This window comes from Oncorhynchus kisutch, linkage group LG17, assembly GCF_002021735.2.
Source record: "Oncorhynchus kisutch isolate 150728-3 linkage group LG17, Okis_V2, whole genome shotgun sequence".
Classification (NCBI taxonomy): Eukaryota; Metazoa; Chordata; class Actinopteri; order Salmoniformes; family Salmonidae; genus Oncorhynchus; species Oncorhynchus kisutch.
The window spans coordinates 15,618,235-15,636,291 of record NC_034190.2 but is presented as its reverse complement, the minus strand read 5'-3'; the positions used below and the strand labels follow the sequence as shown (position 1 = coordinate 15,636,291).

The window sequence follows — 18,057 nt, the reverse complement described above, 5'->3', positions numbered from 1 at the left end:
GTGAGAGAGATACAGGAACGATGCTGTCAAAGATGACAAAGAAATTGTCCACTGTGTATGGCCACTCCTTTGTAAATGACGTCGCAGTATAAATGATCAAACAGAAATACAGTATGATCAACTCAGAAGTAATAAAAACAGACTGCTGAACTCACCCACAATGATGGAGTTGATCTTTCCCTCTATATGTAGAGTAGAGTTGCTGCAGCAGAAGACATAGGCCACCTGTCTCAGCTCTGTCTCCTTGATAACCAGGTCATGAGCCTGGTCAAAGTACTCCTGTGGGGAGAAACAACAAACAAGACCTGTGACCGTCTGACCCCTCTCCGGTTTGACCCTTCACCTTTGGATGACCTCATTGGGTTCAGCACCAGACATCACAATCGCCTCCGAAAGTGTACTGTCACACTAACAGCAGTCTTGGTCATTGAATATGTGAGAAGCACCAAAATGTTCCTGACTCACTAGACATTCTTTAAGATCCTCCATGTCATCCATTTTGATAATAGCAAAACTTAGAAGCCTGGCAGGCGAGGCAAGACACTAGGTAACATACCACCCTCCATTTCTTCCCCTCCAGCTCCAGCAGTGGGGGTCGTTTCTGGGGAGGCTCTAGGTTGGAGGAGCCGCCGGGGTTCCGGCTCTTGGATGGGGAGGCGTGATTCTCCCCTCCCTGGGAGCGAAGGGCGGGATTCTTATGGGTCATTTGGTCCTTTGAGACGTGCTTTAATGCTAGTGAACAGAGAGAGGATACTTCATTGTAATAAGTTATTGTTTTAGTACAAAAATGTATAAAAAAATGAACTATCAAAAAATCTAAATTTGAGAAACTTTGACGCTAACTGTTGTTTAATAAACACAGCATAGAAATATAATGACTATTTCTATGTCCTCAACACAGCAACTCATCAATTCTCCATCACTTTCTCCTTCTGTTTCTCCCCCTCCTTCTTCCTCGTCTTCTCTCCTGTCTTGGCTACCTTTGGATCCCTGGTTCTGCTGGGCAAACAAGGCTGAGTGCTGGGCAGTGGTGCTTTCAGAACTCTGTAACTGTTGATTCAACCCACATCCTCTCTCTTCAACTCTCGCTCCCTTTCTTCTTCTGTTTCTACTTATTTTCCCTCCCTCCCTCCCCTGCAGTTGGATCAGAGCTCTTCAACCCCTGGATGACGGTGGCTTGGCTACCTTTAGTGATTGCTTCTCCTTGGTTCAGCTGGGCGAAGAGAGCCGAGTGCTGGGCCGTGGTGCTGTCGGCCTGTGGCAGTTCGCCTGTGAAGACTGGTGGGGGTCCAGGGGGTGGGGTTGGTGGAAGGGGGCTGGGACCGCCAGGGGCAGGAGCGAACAGAGAGGGAGGAGCAATGGGACCCTGTGTTGAGAGATAGAGAGAGGAGTGTTACTCTCTGTGAATCAAGACTAGATGATGGTGAAGAAGTCTGGAACTACAGTCCCCCTCTGTCGAAGATGCTTGGACCTTCTTTTTTATATATTTTCAGTGGTATTGTTAACAGACACGCCCCCAAAAAGAAAATGAGAGCTAAAAACAGGTTGAGCCCCTGGTTCGACCATGATATTGCTGAGTTACTCCACCTCGAGAATTGCATTTGGCAAAAGGCTCGGCACACGCATACTCAGGCTGACTGGCTCTCGTTCAGGCAATGAGAAATAAGTGCACTCAGGCTATCCGGAAGGCCAAAGTTAGTTACTTTAAGGGGCAGTTCTCTCTCTGTGGGTCTAAAACCAAGAAGTTCTGGAAAATGGTTAAAAACCTGAAGAATAAACCCTCCTCCTCACAGCTGCCCATGTCCCTTAATGTTGTTGATATGGTTGTTACTGACAATAAGCACATGGTTGAGCTCTTTAAATCACCACTTCATTAAGTCAGGATTCCTATTTCACTCAGCCATGCCTCCTTGCCCGTCCAACATTTTCTTCTCTCCCACCCCTTCTAATGACTATCCCCGATGCTTCTCCCTCTTTTTCACCTGCCCCGCTACAAAGTTTCTCCCTGCAGGCGGACACAGAGTCCTAGGTGCTAAAGGAGCTCCTGGAACTTGACCCCAAAAAAACATCTAGGTCAGATGGTTTAGACCCTTTCTTCTTTAAGGTTGCTGCCCCTTTCATCGCCAAGCCTGTCTCCAACCTTTTTAACATGTCTCTCCTTTCTGGGGAGGTTCCCATTGCTTGGAAGTCAGCCACGGTTTGTTCTTTATTTAAAGGGGAAAATCAAGCAGATCCGAACTGTTACAGACCTATTTCTATTTTTCCCTGTTTATCGAAAGTGTTGGAAAAACTTGTCAAAAAATCCACTGACTGGCTTTCTTGATGTCTATAGTATTCTCTCTGGTATGCAATCTGGTTTCCGCTCAAGTTATGGATGTGTCACTGACACGCCCTTGATTCTAAGCAATATTGTGCTATTTTTATTGACTTGGCCAAAGCTTTTGATATGGTCGACCATTCCATTCTTGTGGGCCGGCTAAGGAGTATTGGTGTCTCTGAGGGGTCTTTGGCCTGGTTTGCTAACTACCTCTCTCAAAGAGTGCAGTGTATAAAGTCAGAAAATCTGCTGTCTCAGCCACTGCCTGTCAAGGCTCGATCCTAGGCCCCACACTCTTCTCAATTTACATCAACATAGCTCAGGCAGGCAGTAGGAAGCTCTCTCATCCATTTATATGCAGATTATACAGTCTTATACTCAGCTGACCCTTCCCGGATTTTGTGTTAAATGCTCTACAACAACGCTTTCATAGTGTCCAACAAGCTTTCTCTACCCTTAACCTTGTTCTGAACACCTCCAAAACAAATGTCATGTGGTGTGGTAAGAAGAATGCCCCTCTCCCCACAGGTGTGATTAATACCTCTGATGGTTTAGAGCTTGAGGTAGTCACCTCATACAAGTACTTGGTAGTATGGCTAGATGGTACACTGTCCTTCTCTCAGCACATATCAAAGCTGCAGGCTAAAGTTAAATCTAGACTTAGTATCCACTATCGTAATCGGTCCTCTTTCACCCCAGCTGCCAAACTAACCCTGATTCAGATGACCATCATACCCATGCTAGATTACGGAGACATAATTTAGAGATTGGCAGGACATATCACTGCACTCCTTTTTGGACACATCACTGCACTCTATACTCCTCTGTAAATTGGTCATCTCTGTAAACCCGTCACAAGACCCACTGGTTTATGCTTATTTATAAAACCCTCTTAGGCCTCACTCCCCCCTATCTGAGATACTGTATCTACTGCAGCCCTCATCCTCCACATACAACACCCGTTCTGCCAGTCACATTCTGTTAAAGGTCCCCAAAGCACAAACATCCCTGGGTCACTCCTCTTTTCAGTTCACTGCAGCTAGCGACTGGAACAAGCTGCAACAAACACTCAAACTGGACTGTTTTATCTCAATCTCTTCATTCAAAGACTCAATCATGGACAGTCTTACTGACAGTTGACAGTCTTACTGACGTGCTGCTTCACGTGATGCATTGTTGTTTCTACCTTCTTGCCCTCTGTGCGGTTGTCTGTGCCCAATAATGTTCGTACCATGTTTTGTGCTGCTACCATGTTGTTGTCATGCTGTGTTGTCATGTGTTGCTGCCTTGCTATATTGTTGTCTTAGGTCTCTATGTAGTGTTGTCGTGATGTGTGTACTTAAACATTTTAAAATGTTTCATCCCAGCCCCGCAGGAGGCCTTTTGCCTTTTGGTAGGCCATCATTGTAAATAAGAATTTGTTCTTCACTGACTTACCTAGTTAAATAAAGGTTAAATCAAATAAAATACAGTTGTTGGCCGGCAGGTGGAGTATAGGACAAATAGTTGAGGGTCTTCATATTCAACTGGTTTCTTGTAGCAGATGTGGCCAACGTCAAAGCTGGGTTGGAACAAACGCCTACAAACACTGTCCCTCCAGCTCTCCAGGACGAGAGTGGTCCACCGTTGGCAAATAGGATCCTTAACTACCACTGTGTGCTGTTCTTGATGTTTATATATGCATATGGTGAAAAGTGGAGACCTAAGGCAGGGATTCAATCCGACTGTATGTTGTGACAATGCAGCTTTTAAAGGCAATGTTCCTGCATTGATCGCATTCATGGTAAACGCTGCATATGTGGGGTCAATCAGAAATTACCTTTAATGTCAAGCGTGCTATAACACGGATCTAAGGCAGATTGGATTGAATCCCGGCCTAAGTCCTGCTGCGACAGGGACTTTGGTCAACCTTTCCTCTAAATGCCTTTTTTCTCACTGAGAGCCTTACTTACCAAGCTAATGAGCAGATGAATGTAAAGCCCCAAGCCCGCCAACTCCAGAAAAGACAGAGAGAGAGAGAGAGTCTGTCAGTCTGTCTGTCTGTCTCTGACTACACAGCTGCCAAGGACAGTTACTCATGGTCCCCCTTCTACACTCAAACATGCCACAGCAACTGTACAACCCCCCCCTCCCTCCCTCCACACATACACACACACGCATGCACACCCACGAACGCACACACACACACCACGCAAGTACCACTGCAGCCAGTATGAGACTGATGGACTGGTGATTGGTGTTGCAGTTCATTGGGGGTTTAGCAGTCTATGAGGTCCAGCTGACAGTACTCAACCTCTGACCTGTGACACGTGTGGTACATATCATTACAAAACAACACAGTTGTATTAATTGTCAGTTTAGCAAATGCCCAATGATTAAAGCTGAGTGCAATGAAATTAAGGGCTGGATTCACTCCATATCATGAAAGATCCGCATAAAAATGTAAAGGTAATTTTCGATTGAGCCTACATATGCAGCGTATACCGCGAACGTGGGAACGCAGTCTCCACGAACATTGCCTTTGCATTTTAATCGAGCTATAACGCAGATTTTCTGTGATACTTCTGGGATACAGACTGAATCCAGAGCTGTGTGTGTGTAGTTTGTGTGAATACACAATGTGTGTGTGTCTGCATGTGTGACAGTGTGTCCCTGCCCCTCTGAACAGAAGCAGACAGATTAGATGAGAGAAAAGCCCAGTAGTTTAAAGTAGGTTGTGGGGTGTGTTGGAGCAGGTGTGTAGGGCCTGAACTTCACAGGGCTTTGTTGCGGCTTTCTTTGGTGAAGAAAACCTCCATTCAAGTCCACCCTGAGGACCACCTGTCCACGCCACACACTCCTTAACTCACACGCACACAAACGCACACACAAAACCCTGACACCTAACGGCAGGAGGGACACACACTCTCGCATGTGCACACACACGAGCACACACCTTCAGTCCACCAAATTGTGTGACAGTCTATATGCCTCAAAGGACCACACAGAGGATTCTGGAAGATCACTAAAACAGACAGTGGCCTTGAACTGAGTTCAACACTCTTTAGAGAAACATGAAGTCTAAGGAGTTTTACTTTCAGTTATATTGTCACTTAAAAAGATAAACAAATAAACGTATCACTTCCACTGGATGCAGGAATATGATTTCTGATTGGAAACCTGCCAGAGAGAAAGGGAGAATGAGAAGGGGGGAAGGGAGAGGGAGAAGGGGGGAAGGGAGAGGGAGAAGGGAGAAGGGGGGAAGGGAGAGGGAGAAGGGGGAAGGGAGAATGAGAAGGGGGAAGGGAGAATGAGAAGGGGGGAAGGGAGAGGGAGAAGGGGGGAAGGGAGAATGAGAAGGGAGAATGAGAAGGGGGAAGGGAGAGGGAGAAAGGGAGAGGGAGAAAGGGAGAATGAGAAGGGGGGAAGGGAGAATGAGAAGGGGGGAAGTGAGAATGAGAAGGGGGGAAGGGGAGAATGAGAAGGGGGGAAGGGAGAATGAGAAGGGGGGAAGGGAGAATGAGAAGGGGGGAAGGGAGAATGAGAAGGGGGGAAGGGAGAATGAGAAGGGGGGAAGGGAGAATGAGAAGGGAGAATGAGAAGGGGGGAAGGGAGAGGGAGAAGGGAGAAGGGAGAGGGAGAAGGGGGGAAGGGAGAGGGAGAAGGGGGAAGGGAGAGGGAGAAGGGGGGAAGGGAGAGGGAGAAGGGGGGAAGGGAGAGGGAGAAGGGAGAATGAGGGAAGGGAGAATGAGAAGGGGAGAAGGGAGAATGAGAAGGGGAGAAGGGAGAATGAGAAGGGGAGAAGGGAGAATGAGAAGGGGAGAAGGGAGAGGGAGAAGGGGGAGAGGGAGAAGGGGGGAAGGGAGAGGGAGATGTGGGGAAGGGAGAATGAGAAGGGGGGAAGGGAGAGGGAGAAGGGGGGAAGGGAGAATGGGAGAATGAGAAGGGGAGAAGGGAGAATGAGAAGGGGAGAAGGGGGGAAGGGAGAATGAGAAGGGGAGAAGGGGGAAGAGAGAGGGAGAAGGGGGAAGAGAGAGGGAGAAGGGGGAAGAGAGGGAGAAGGGGGAAGAGAGGGAGAAGGGGGAAGAGAGAGGGAGAAGAGAGAGGGAGAAGAGAGAGGGAGAAGGGGGGAAGAGAGAAGGAGAAGGGGGAAGGGAGAAGGAGAAGGGGGGAAGGGAGAAGGAGAATGGGGGAAGGGAGAGAGAGGGAGATGGGGGGAAGGGAGAGAGAGGGAGAAGTGGGGAAGAGAGAAGGAGAAGGGGGGAAGAGAAAAGGACAAAGAGTAGTAGAGGAAGAAAACAGAAAGCAGAAAATAGAAGAAGAGCATGAATTCCCAGCAAACTCTACAATTGCTCAATTGAGAACCACAAAGCAGCCACCAGTACACCAGGGACCAAGTCATTCATACAAGCTGGTCCTTAAGCAACCAGCTGCCTGCCTGCATAACTACACATAAAAATATACACTGTGGGGTAATTAACATGAGAACGACATCCCAACTGGCACCATATTCCCTATATAGTGCACTACGTTTGGCCAGACCCTATAGGCTCCATGTAAGTAATATGGTGCCATTTGGACAGCAGCCCTGTATCACTTTAAAAAGTAAGGAAATAGAAAACAACATCTGAGGCTCTGCTGCAGATGAAAACAACTGGACGACTCCAACAGAGTCAGAGACAATTATGTCTCGAGGCGAGCTGTAATTCATTGAGTCTTGTTCCTGCCTGTTCAAACCTGCATGGCAAGCAAGGTTATAGTTCATCCATAGGGCCAGGAGCGTTTCCTGACCGTGTGACCTGATCACGGAAAAAGCCGGGAATTCTGGGCCTTATTTATCCAACCTCAGATAAAAGTCCTGAGAAGTCAGGCAGTGGGACCCAAGTTGTTCCTTCTCAGGTCACAGAGTCCTGAAAAACTCCTGGCTCAGGGAGGAGCAGTGTTCAGGGCAGTGTTGAGGAGGTAGGATCAGGTTTTGCTGCTGTAACACATGGATAATAGAATGTGGAGGGAATGCCTCACTGGACGTTAGCTAGCTAGAGGACCGTAGTGCTGCTGAAGTGCTGTAGTATAAGACATTATCTATCCATTATATGTCTCATGTAACTGTTTTACAGCACAGCTACAACATGATGATGGTATAGAGTGGAGTCCGAAATGATTGACACCCTTAATAAAGATGAGCAAAATGACTGTATAAAAGAAACCATAAAAATATTTTTGCAATGGCCATTGAACCCTATTGAAAACCTGTGGTTTGAACTGAAGAGCACAGACAAAGGATACCAAAGATCTGGAAGGATTCTGTATGGAGGAATGGTCTAAAATCCTCATAAAACATTGTAGAAAAAGTCTCAGTGTATTCTGTTATCATCATAATGTGAGGTATTGAAAAGAGGGGTGTCAATCATTTGAACCATACCTTTAAAAAAAAATGTATTACTTGTTAAACAAAATGTATTTCTCTGAGCAATTGTATTAGTATAAAATAATATAATTTCCCAATTTTTGTTGTTTTGTTCCATTTACTTCCGTTTAAGAAAAGTTTTTCAACAGAATCGGCAGAATGAATACACCCCTGATCACGCATAAACACAGTTCATTTTCATAGCACATTGTAATCCTTCTCGCATTTATTCGCTCTCCACCTCTCACCTTGTCCCTTCGCTTGTGGACTTCAATGCACAACACATCAGCTGCATGTGACCAGGCGAAAAAAAACTTTCCAAGCCAAATTGCTACACACGGCCTACATCGTTGTCATCGTATTGGATATAGTAGTCAACATAGCAAAGTCAACATAGCAAATAGAACTAACGCGTTAGTAAATCCGCCATTATCATGCAGTAACATTACAGTGTACAGTCAGTAAGCAGTTTGGCACTTAACCCAGCGGGCCCCGGTTGAAATAAATTAGTCAAACCAAAAGCTTGCCTTGACTTGGAAGAGTTCCAGTGTTGGATAGACATAGCCAGCTAGCTAACATAGTATCCCTCTATTTGAGCAGGCTAAACTAGCTAGCTGCATTTGCTAGCTAAGTTTTTAACGAAATCTCTTACTTCTCCTTCATTTTGGAAGAAATTAATTTATTCAAAACTGTTAAACTAGTCTTTCTCTCTCTTCGAGTCAACTACTCACTACATTTTATGCACCGCAGTGCTAGCTAGCTGTAGCTTATGCTTTCAGTACTATATTCACTCTCTGATCCTTTGATTGGGTGGACAACGTCAGTTCATGCTGCAAGATATCTGATAGGTTGGATGACGCCCTCCGGAAGTTGTCATAATTACTGTGTAGGTCTGTGGAAGGGGGTGAGAACCATGAGCTCACTAGGTTTTGTATTGAAGCCAATGTACCCAGAGGAGGACAGAGGAGGACGGAAGTGAGCTGTCCTCCGGCTACACCATTGTGCTACCCTGCTGAGGCTACTGTAGACCTTCATTGCAAAATAGTGTGTTTTAATACATTTTGGGGTGACATGATTATATTTTGTATGGTTTCATCTAAAAAGGATAACTTTTTTCATGTTTAAACATTTTAAAAAATATGAAATTCACAGAGGAGGATGGCCCTCCCCCTTCTCCTCTGAGGAGCCTCTACTGGACTGGGTGATTATTTTGGTAAATCTTAAGTGTCGCTGCTACTCACAATCTTGCTCCAGACTAGGCCTGTTGTGTGATGCTGTTTGATGAAGGCCTGAAGCTCAGTCCAGATGGATAGGTAGGACCCCACCCACTCCACATGACGCTTGTCTCTATAGAGAAAGAGATCAACAGACAGACGGAGAGAAGGGGAGAGAGAGAGGGTGACAAGGAAAAGGGGGATGGATTAGGATGAATACACAGAGAGAGAAAAAGACAGAGTTATTTTTACATACCAATAATAATCTGCAAAGTATCTAATAAGCTAAAGTTGATGTAATACACTAGCAGTCATACTCACGAGTCTTTATAGTCTTTCAGAACTCTGTTAGTGTAGAAAATGGCAGCATCATTCATCTCCTTCACATAGGGAACTGGCTTCTGGCTCTGGAAGAGAGAAGGAGCGAGAGAAAGAGAAAAAAAGAGAGAGAGAGGTAGTTAAACAAAGCTGACCCTATGTATGAATTTAGACATCTCTGCTCTGCATTCACAGAAATACAGTGAAGATGTGAATGAGTGAGGGATGTCTCCTCACCACGGCGACCCAGCCCAGTGCTGGGATGCTCTCGCTGACAGCTGATAGGTGGTTGAATTGGCTGCTGCCACGGTTACATTCCCGAAAGTTCTGAATCTCCTGGATTTTCTCTGAGATAGGCTTCAGCAGGTCAGACAGCTCCCTCTATGAGGGAGAGACAGGGGGAGGAGAGAAAGAGAGGGAAAATGAAAGAGAGAGAAAGATAGTGAGAGAGAGAGAATGCTTGTCAACAAAAACTGAACAATCTCACAGGTAGTGTCTTTTCTATATGGCCGACAATATGCAAATAGCATTTATCAATGACTTAAGTATAACTCAACACCCATACATTCATCTGTAATAGTGTTCTGAGCAGCTCTCACAGTGCTCTCCATAACTTGAGTGAGAGCACCAGTCTCAATGGGCCAGTTACCTCATGCTACCCGTTATACAGCAGTTTCACTTACTGCCTTGCCCACAAGCAACTCTGCCATGCATGCCAGCTAGTCGAAGGCAGTGTGCAACTTGACTGTGATTTTATAACTGGCCAACTGGAATTTTATTAGAAGGATCCATTTTCCATTGGAACTTCCAGATCCCTGCTAGCTTCCATCCCTCTTTCCCTCCCTCCTCCCTCTCCTCCCAGCATTCCTCTGTTCATTGGGAGATCCCTCTGGCCTTGTAAGGCACTGAGCAGGTCTAATGTTTACAGTTTACCTTCACACAACTGGGTAAAGGAACACATTGTTTCCCTAGTGACACTGTAGTACAGTTCTCTTATTTTGACCTGTACCTAAGCCGATGTTGCTATGACATTTTAACTAAATATCCTGTGGTGTCGATATTCTGTGGGAAAGATAAATAAATATAATCATTTCTGTTTATTTATTTAGCTTTATTTTGAGAAAGGATGTGATTATTCTTCCATTGCTATGGCAACTGATTTAATTGCATTATGGGTTAAATACAGTGCCTTCGGAAAGTAATCAGACCCCCTGACTTTTTACACATTTTGTTACGTTACAGCCTTATTCTAAAATGTATTAAATAAATAAAAATCCTCATCAATCGACACACAATACCCCATAATGACAAAGCAAAACCATGTTTTAGACATTTTTGCAAATGCATTAAAAATAAAAACCAGAAATACCAAAGGGTTTGAATACATACGTTTTCAGACCCTTTGCTATGAGACTAAAAATTGAGCTCAGGTGCAACCTGTTTCCATTGATCATCCTTGAGATGTTTCTACATGTCACACCCTGATCTGTTTCACCTGTCCTTGTTATTGTCTCCACCCCCTCCAGGTGTTGCTCGTTTTCCACAGTGTATTTATCCCTGTGCTTGTATGTTCAAGTCAACCAGCGTTTTTTCCCGTTCTCCTGCTTTTGAATTTCTCCTTTTTCTAGTCCTCCTGGTTTTGACCCTTGCCTGTTTCTGGACTCTGTACCCGCCTGCCTGACCACGAGCCTGTCTGCCACTCTGTACCTCCTGGACTCTGATCGGGTTTTGACCTTTTGCCTGTCCACAACCTTTCTCTTGCCTTCTCCTTTTTGGATTATTAAACATCTAAGACTCCAACCATCTGCATCTGGGTCTCGCCTAGAGTTATGATACTAAAATGGTACCAAAAAATGTCTGCAGCATTGAAGGTCCCCAAGAACACAGTGGCCTCCATCTTTCTTAGGTGGAAGAAGTTAAGAAGCACCAAGACTCTTCCTAGAGCTGGCCGCCCGACCAAACTGAGAAATCGGGGGAGAAGGGCCTTGGTCAGAGAGGTGACCAAGAACCCGATGGTAACTGTGACAGAGCTCCAGAGTTCCTCTGTGGAGATGGGAGAACCTTCCAGAAGAACAGCAATCTCTGCAGCACTCTATCAATCAGGCCTTTATGGTAGAGTGGCCAGACGGAAGCCACTCCTCAGTAAAAGGCACAACAGCCCGCTTGGAATTCGCCAAAAAGCACCTAAAGGACTGTCAAAACATGATTCTCTGGTCTGATGAAACCAAGATTGAACTCTTTGGCCTGAATGACAAGCATCACATCTGGAGGAAACCTGGCACATTCCCTACAATGAAGCATGGTGGCGGTGGCAGCATCATGCTGTGTGGATGTTTTTCAGTGGCAGGGACTGGGAGACTAATCAGGAGAGAGAAAGATGAACGGAGCAAAGTACAGAGAGATCCTTGATGAAAACAAGCTCCAGAGCGCTCAGGACTTCAGACTAGCGCGAAGCTTCACCTTCCAACAGGATAATGACCCTAAGCACACAGCCAAGACCACGCAGGAGTGGCTTTGGGACAAGTCTCTGAATGTCCTTGAGTGGCCCAGCTAGAGCCTGGACTTGAACAGCACACATTTTACAGTACAGAAGTACTGTACAGCTCTATTCCTAAGTGTATCGGTTTGATTTGAATAAGAATCTTATACACTCCGATATAGTTTGCTGTATTTTACATACTACAGTTTCTCCTTGTGTGTTAGAAGGAGAGACAGAAAGAGATAACTATTTTTTTTGGCAAATTCTTGCCCAAATCAGATGCACATGATTTTCATAACATGAGATAGACAGTCCTTTCATAGGAAGGACCAACCTCGACTGTCTTACTTTCACTCTCTCCAGATCCCATCGAAAATATTTAGCCTGCTAGAGCATCCTTAAAAGAAAACCACTTCTCCATGAAATGGAGGAAATACCCACTGAGATAAAGTGATGCTATGACCAATTCATCTGTGATGATGATAAGGCGATTGGCCTTATCATGAGTGACGATTAATCTGTGAGTTGTACATATCTTTCAGGCTAAAGATCTTCCTCCCTCCCTCCCCTCAACTCTTTCAGTTACTGTACCAGGGGTATCTGATGGCCCAAATCTTTTATTTCAGCCACATTGGTAAGACAGGAAGACAGGAGCCCCCGATAGCCCCCGATACAGGAGCCCCAAATACCCCCCTCTCAATCATCCTCCACTTCCAATGAAGAGAGACATAAATAGCCAGGATATCTCCAGGCTATGAGTGGGTCAGGGGCCTACATTACACACCATTCACTGAGAAAGAATGTGTAATGAGAGAGAGACGGTAGAGAGAGTTAGACAGAAAGACAGGGAGAGAGATGGTAGAGAGAGTTAGACAGAGAGACGGTAGAGAGAGTTAGACAGAAAGACAGGGAGAGAGATGGTAGAGAGAGTTAGACAGAGAGACGGTAGAGAGAGTTAGACAAAGACAGGGAGAGAGATGGTAGAGAGAGTTAGACAAAGACAGGGAGAGAGATGGTAGAGAGAGTTAGACAAAGACAGGGAGAGAGATGGTAGAGAGAGTTAGACAAAGACAGGGAGAGAGACGGTAGAGAGAGTTAGACAAAGACAGGGAGAGATGGTAGAGAGAGTTAGACAAAGACAGGGAGAGAGATGGTAGAGAGAGTTAGACAAAGACAGGGAGAGAGATGGTAGAGAGAGTTAGACAAAGACAGGGAGAGAGATGGTAGAGAGAGTTAGACAAAGACAGGGAGAGAGATGGTAGAGAGAGTTAGACAAAGACAGGGAGAGAGATGGTAGAGAGAGTTAGACAAAGACAGGGAGAGAGATGGTAGAGAGAGTTAGACAAAGACAGGGAGAGAGACGGTAGAGAGAGTTAGACAAAGACAGGGAGAGAGACGGTAGAGAGAGTTAGAGAGATGGTAGAGAGAGTTAGAGAGATGGTAGAGAGAGTTAGACAGAAAGACGGAGAGAGATGGTAGAGAGAGTTAGACAAAGACAGGGAGAGAGACGGTAGAGAGACGGTAGAGAGAGTTAGACAAAGACAGGGAGAGAGACAGTAGAGAGAGTTAGAGAGATGGTAGAGAGAGTTAGACAGAAAGACAGGGAGAGAGATGGTAGAGAGAGTTAGACAGAAAGACGGAGAGAGATGGTAGAGAGAGTTAGACAAAGACAGGGAGAGAGACGGTAGAGAGAGTTAGACAAAGACAGGGAGAGAGACGGTAGAGAGAGTTAGACAAAGACAGGGAGAGAGACGGTAGAGAGAGTTAGACAAAGACAGGGAGAGAGACGGTAGAGAGAGTTAGACAAAGACAGGGAGAGAGACGGTAGAGAGAGTTAGACAAAGACAGGGAGAGAGAGTTAGACAGAGAGATGGTAGAGAGAGTTAGACAAAGACAGGGAGAGAGACGGTAGAGAGAGTTAGACAGAGAGATGGTAGAGAGAGTTAGACAGAGAGATGGTAGAGAGATGGTAGAGAGAGTTAGACAGAGAGATGGTAGAGAGATGGTAGAGAGAGTTAGACAGAAAGAGGGAGAGAGAGTTAGACAGAGAGAGCGAGAGAGAGTTAGACAGAGACAGGGAGAGAGATGGTAGAGAGAGTTAGACAGAGAGATGGTAGAGAGAGTTAGACAGAGAGATGGTAGAGAGAGTTAGACAAAGACAGGGAGAGAGATGGTAGAGAGAGTTAGACAAAGACAGGGAGAGAGATGGTAGAGAGTTAGACAGAGAGATGGTAGAGAGAGTTAGACAAAGACAGGGAGAGAGATGGTAGAGAGAGTTAGACAGAAAGAGCGAGAGAGAGTTAGACAAAGACAGGGAGAGAGACGGTAGAGAGAGTTAGACAAAGACAGGGAGAGAGACGGTAGAGAGAGTTAGACAGAGACAGGGAGAGAGATGGTAGAGAGAGTTAGACAGAGAGACGGTAGAGAGAGTTAGACAGAGAGACGGTAGAGAGAGTTAGACAGAGAGATGGTAGAGAGAGTTAGACAGAGAGATGGTAGAGAGAGTTAGACAGAGAGATGGTAGAGAGAGTTAGACAGAGAGATGGTAGAGAGAGTTAGACAGAGAGATGGTAGAGAGAGTTAGACAAAGACGGAGAGAGATGGTAGAGAGAGTTAGACAGAAAGAGCGAGAGAGAGTTAGACAAAGACAGGGAGCGAGACGGTAGAGAGAGTTAGACAAAGACAGGGAGAGAGACGGTAGAGAGAGTTAGACAAAGACAGACAGAGAGACGGTAGAGAGAGTTAGACAGAGAGATGGTAGAGAGAGTTAGACAGAGAGACGGTAGAGAGAGTTAGACAGAGAGACCGTAGAGAGAGTTAGACAGAGAGACGGTAGAGAGAGTTAGACAGAGAGACGGTAGAGAGAGTTAGACAAAGACAGGGAGAGAGATGGTAGAGAGAGTTAGACAGAGAGACGGTAGAGAGAGTTAGACAGAGAGATGGTAGAGAGAGTTAGACAGAGAGATGGTAGAGAGAGTTAGACAGAGAGATGGTAGAGAGAGTTAGACAGAGAGATGGTAGAGAGAGTTAGACAGAGAGATGGTAGAGAGAGAGTTAGACAGAGAGATGGTAGAGAGAGTTAGACAGAGAGATGGTAGAGAGATGGTAGAGAGATGGTAGAGAGATGGTAGAGAGAGTTAGACAGAGAGATGGTAGAGAGAGTTAGACAGAGAGATGGTAGAGAGAGTTAGACAGAGAGATGGTAGAGAGAGTTAGACAGAGAGATGGTAGAGAGAGTTAGACAGAGAGATGGTAGAGAGAGTTAGACAGAGAGATGGTAGAGAGAGTTAGACAGAGAGATGGTAGAGAGAGTTAGACAGAGAGATGGTAGAGAGAGTTAGACAGAGAGATGGTAGAGAGAGTTAGACAGAGAGATGGTAGAGAGAGTTAGACAGAGAGATGGTAGAGAGAGTTAGACAGAGAGATGGTAGAGAGAGTTAGACAGAGAGATGGTAGAGAGAGTTAGACAGAGAGATGGTAGAGAGAGTTAGACAGAAAGAGGGAGAGAGAAAGTAGAGGAGAAAAAAAGGAACAAAGAGCAGCATCAAGTTATTTAATCTGTACCGTACAAGCACACTATCTGATACCATGGCTTGGCGTCCACTATGTTGATATTCACTGACTGGCCAGGCTCTGAGCTATAATGACCAGACTATGAGCTATAACGACCAGGCTATGAGCTATAATGCAAAACATGAGATCAAAGCTCCCAGTGGAAAGTGACCAAGGAGAAACCAACAGTGTGATTCTACAGTGTAAAGCCTCACAGCAGCGCAGAGGGCTGTCGAGGCGAGACAGCTATAGCGTGAGACACACACACACACAGACACAGAGTGAAAAGCCTCACGTGAGCCCAGCTTTACAAACACGCGCAAACACACACACACACACACACACAGAGGAGCAGGAGCAGCTCAAATATAGAACATGCCCATAAAAAGCCACAGAGCACAACTCCGGGCCGGAGCGGCAGAGAGAAAAGCCAGAGGTTTACCGGCGGCTCTGGGGTCCCTATGGGAGAGATGTACAGGGTCACAATCCCTGTTCCACCAAAGGCTGCTCCAAATGGAAGACAAAGGCCATGATTGAGGTTAATATAAAACTACTTATAAAACTACTGTGCCTTCAGAAGCTATTCTGACCCCTTGACTTTTTCAACATTTTGTTACATTACAGCCTTATTCTAAAATGGATTAAATAAAACATTATTCTCAGCAATCTACACACAATACCCCATAATGACAAAGTGAAAACAGGTTTTTAGAAATGTTTGCACATTTATTTATTTTTAAACTGAAAGACCTTATTTACATAAGTATTCAGACCCTTTGCTAGGAGACTCGAAAATTGAGCTCAGGTGCATCCTGTTCCCATTGACCATCCTTGAGATGTTTCTACAACTTGATTGGAGTCCACTTGTGAAAAATTCAATTGATTGGACATGATTTGGAAAGGCACACACCTGTATATATAAGGTCCCACAGTTGACAGTGTCAGAGCAAAAACCAAGCCACGAGGTCGAAGGAATTGTCCGTAGAACTCTGAGACAGGATTGTGTCGAGGCACAGATCTGGGGAAGGGTACCAAAATATGTCTGCAGCATTGAAGGTTCACAAGAACACAGTGGCCTCCATCATTCTTAAATGGAAGAAGTTTGGAACCACCAAGACTCTTCCTAGAGCTGCCCGCCTGGCCAAACTGAGCAATCGGTGGAGAAGGACCTTGGTCAGGGAGGTGAACAAGAACTTGATGGTCACTCTGACAGAGCTCTAGAGTTCCTCTGTGGAGATGGGAGAACCTTCCAGAAAGACAACCATCTCCGCAGCACTCCACCAATCAGGCCTTTATGGTAGAGTGGCCAGACGGAAGCCACTCCTCAGTAAAACGCCCATGACAGCCCACTTGGAGTTTGCAAAAAGGCACCAAAAGGACTCTCAGACCCTGAGAAACCAGATGATCTGTTCTGATGAAACCAAGATTGAACTCGTTGGCCTGAATGCCACGTGTCACGTCTGGAGGAAACCTGGCACCATCCCTACGGTAAAGCATGGTGGTGGCAGCATCATGCTGCGGGGATGTTTTTCAGCGGCAGGGACTGGGAGACGAGTCAGGATCGAGGCAAAGATGAACGGAGGAAACTACAGAGAGATCCTTGATGAAAACCTGCTCCAGATCGCTCAGGACCTCAGATTGAGGTGAAGGTTCACCTTCCAACAGGACAATGACCCTAAGCACACAGCCAAGACAACGCAGGAGTGGCTTTGGGACAAGTCTCTGAATGTGCCCAGACAGCCAGAGCCCAGACTTGAACCCCATCGAACATCTCTGGAGAGGCCTAAAAATAACTGTGCAGGAACGCCCCATCCAACATCTCAACAGGCTACAGTCTATCTACAGGATCTCTACCGGCTCTCTACAGGCTCTCTACAGGCTACAGGCTCTCTACAGGCTACAGGCTCTCTACAGGCTACAGGCTCTACAGGCTCTCTACAGGCTACAGGCTCTCTACAGGCTACAGGCTCTCTACAGGCTACAGCCTCTCTACAGTCTCTCTACAGGCTACAGGCTCTCTACAGTCTTTCTACAGGCTACAGTCTCTCTACAGTCTCTCTACAGGCTACAGGGTCTCTACAGCCTACTGTCTCTACAGGCTACAGTCTCTCTACAGGCTCTTTACAGGCTACAGTCTCTACAGGCTACAGCCTCTCTACAGGCTACAGCCTCTCTACAGGCTACAGCCTCTCTACATTCGCTCTACAGACACTCTACAGTCTTTCTACACTCTACAGTCTCTCTACAGTCTCTCTACAGGCTACAGTCTCTCTACAGTCTCTCTACAGGCTACATTCTCTCTACAGGCTACATTCTCTCTACAGGCTCTACAGGCTACAGGCTCTCTACAGGCTACAGGCTCTCTACAGTCTCTCTACAGGCTACAGGCTCTCTACAGTCTCTCTACAGGCTACAGGCTCTCTACAGTCTCTCTACAGGCTATAGTCTCTACAGGCTACAGTCTCTCTACAGTCTCTCTCCAGGCTACAGGGTCTCTACAGGCTACAGTCTCTCTACAGGCTCTTTACAGGCTACAGTCTCTACAGGCTACAGTCTCTCCAGGCTACAGGCTCTCTCCAGGCTACAGGCTCTCTCCAGGCTACAGGCTCTCTCCAGGCTACAGGCTCTCTCCAGGCTACAGGCTCTCTACAGGCTACAGGCTCTCTACAGGCTCTCTATAGGCTACAGTCTCTACAGGCTACAGTCTCTACAGGCTACAGTCTCTCCAGGCTACAGTCTCTCCAGGCTACAGGCTCTCTCCAGGCTACAGGCTCTCTCCAGGCTCCAGGCT

At 46.1% G+C, this 18,057-nt stretch overlaps 1 protein-coding gene across 2 annotated transcripts in view; it reads right to left on the bottom strand.

Moving 5' to 3' along the window:
• The window catches only part of LOC109907227 (adenylyl cyclase-associated protein 2), a 39,928-nt gene that overhangs the window by 2,955 nt on the left and 18,916 nt on the right, over positions 1–18,057 (bottom strand). For both annotated transcript variants that reach the window (XM_020505069.2, XM_020505068.2), the window contains exons 5-10: positions 9,473–9,616; positions 9,239–9,324; positions 8,945–9,050; positions 1,186–1,366; positions 557–732; positions 156–279 (exon numbers count right to left, since the gene is read on the bottom strand). In XM_020505069.2, coding sequence (XP_020360658.1) covers positions 156–279; positions 557–732; positions 1,186–1,366; positions 8,945–9,050; positions 9,239–9,324; positions 9,473–9,616 — 817 coding nt within the window. The remainder of the gene's footprint in view (positions 1–155; positions 280–556; positions 733–1,185; positions 1,367–8,944; positions 9,051–9,238; positions 9,325–9,472; positions 9,617–18,057) is intronic.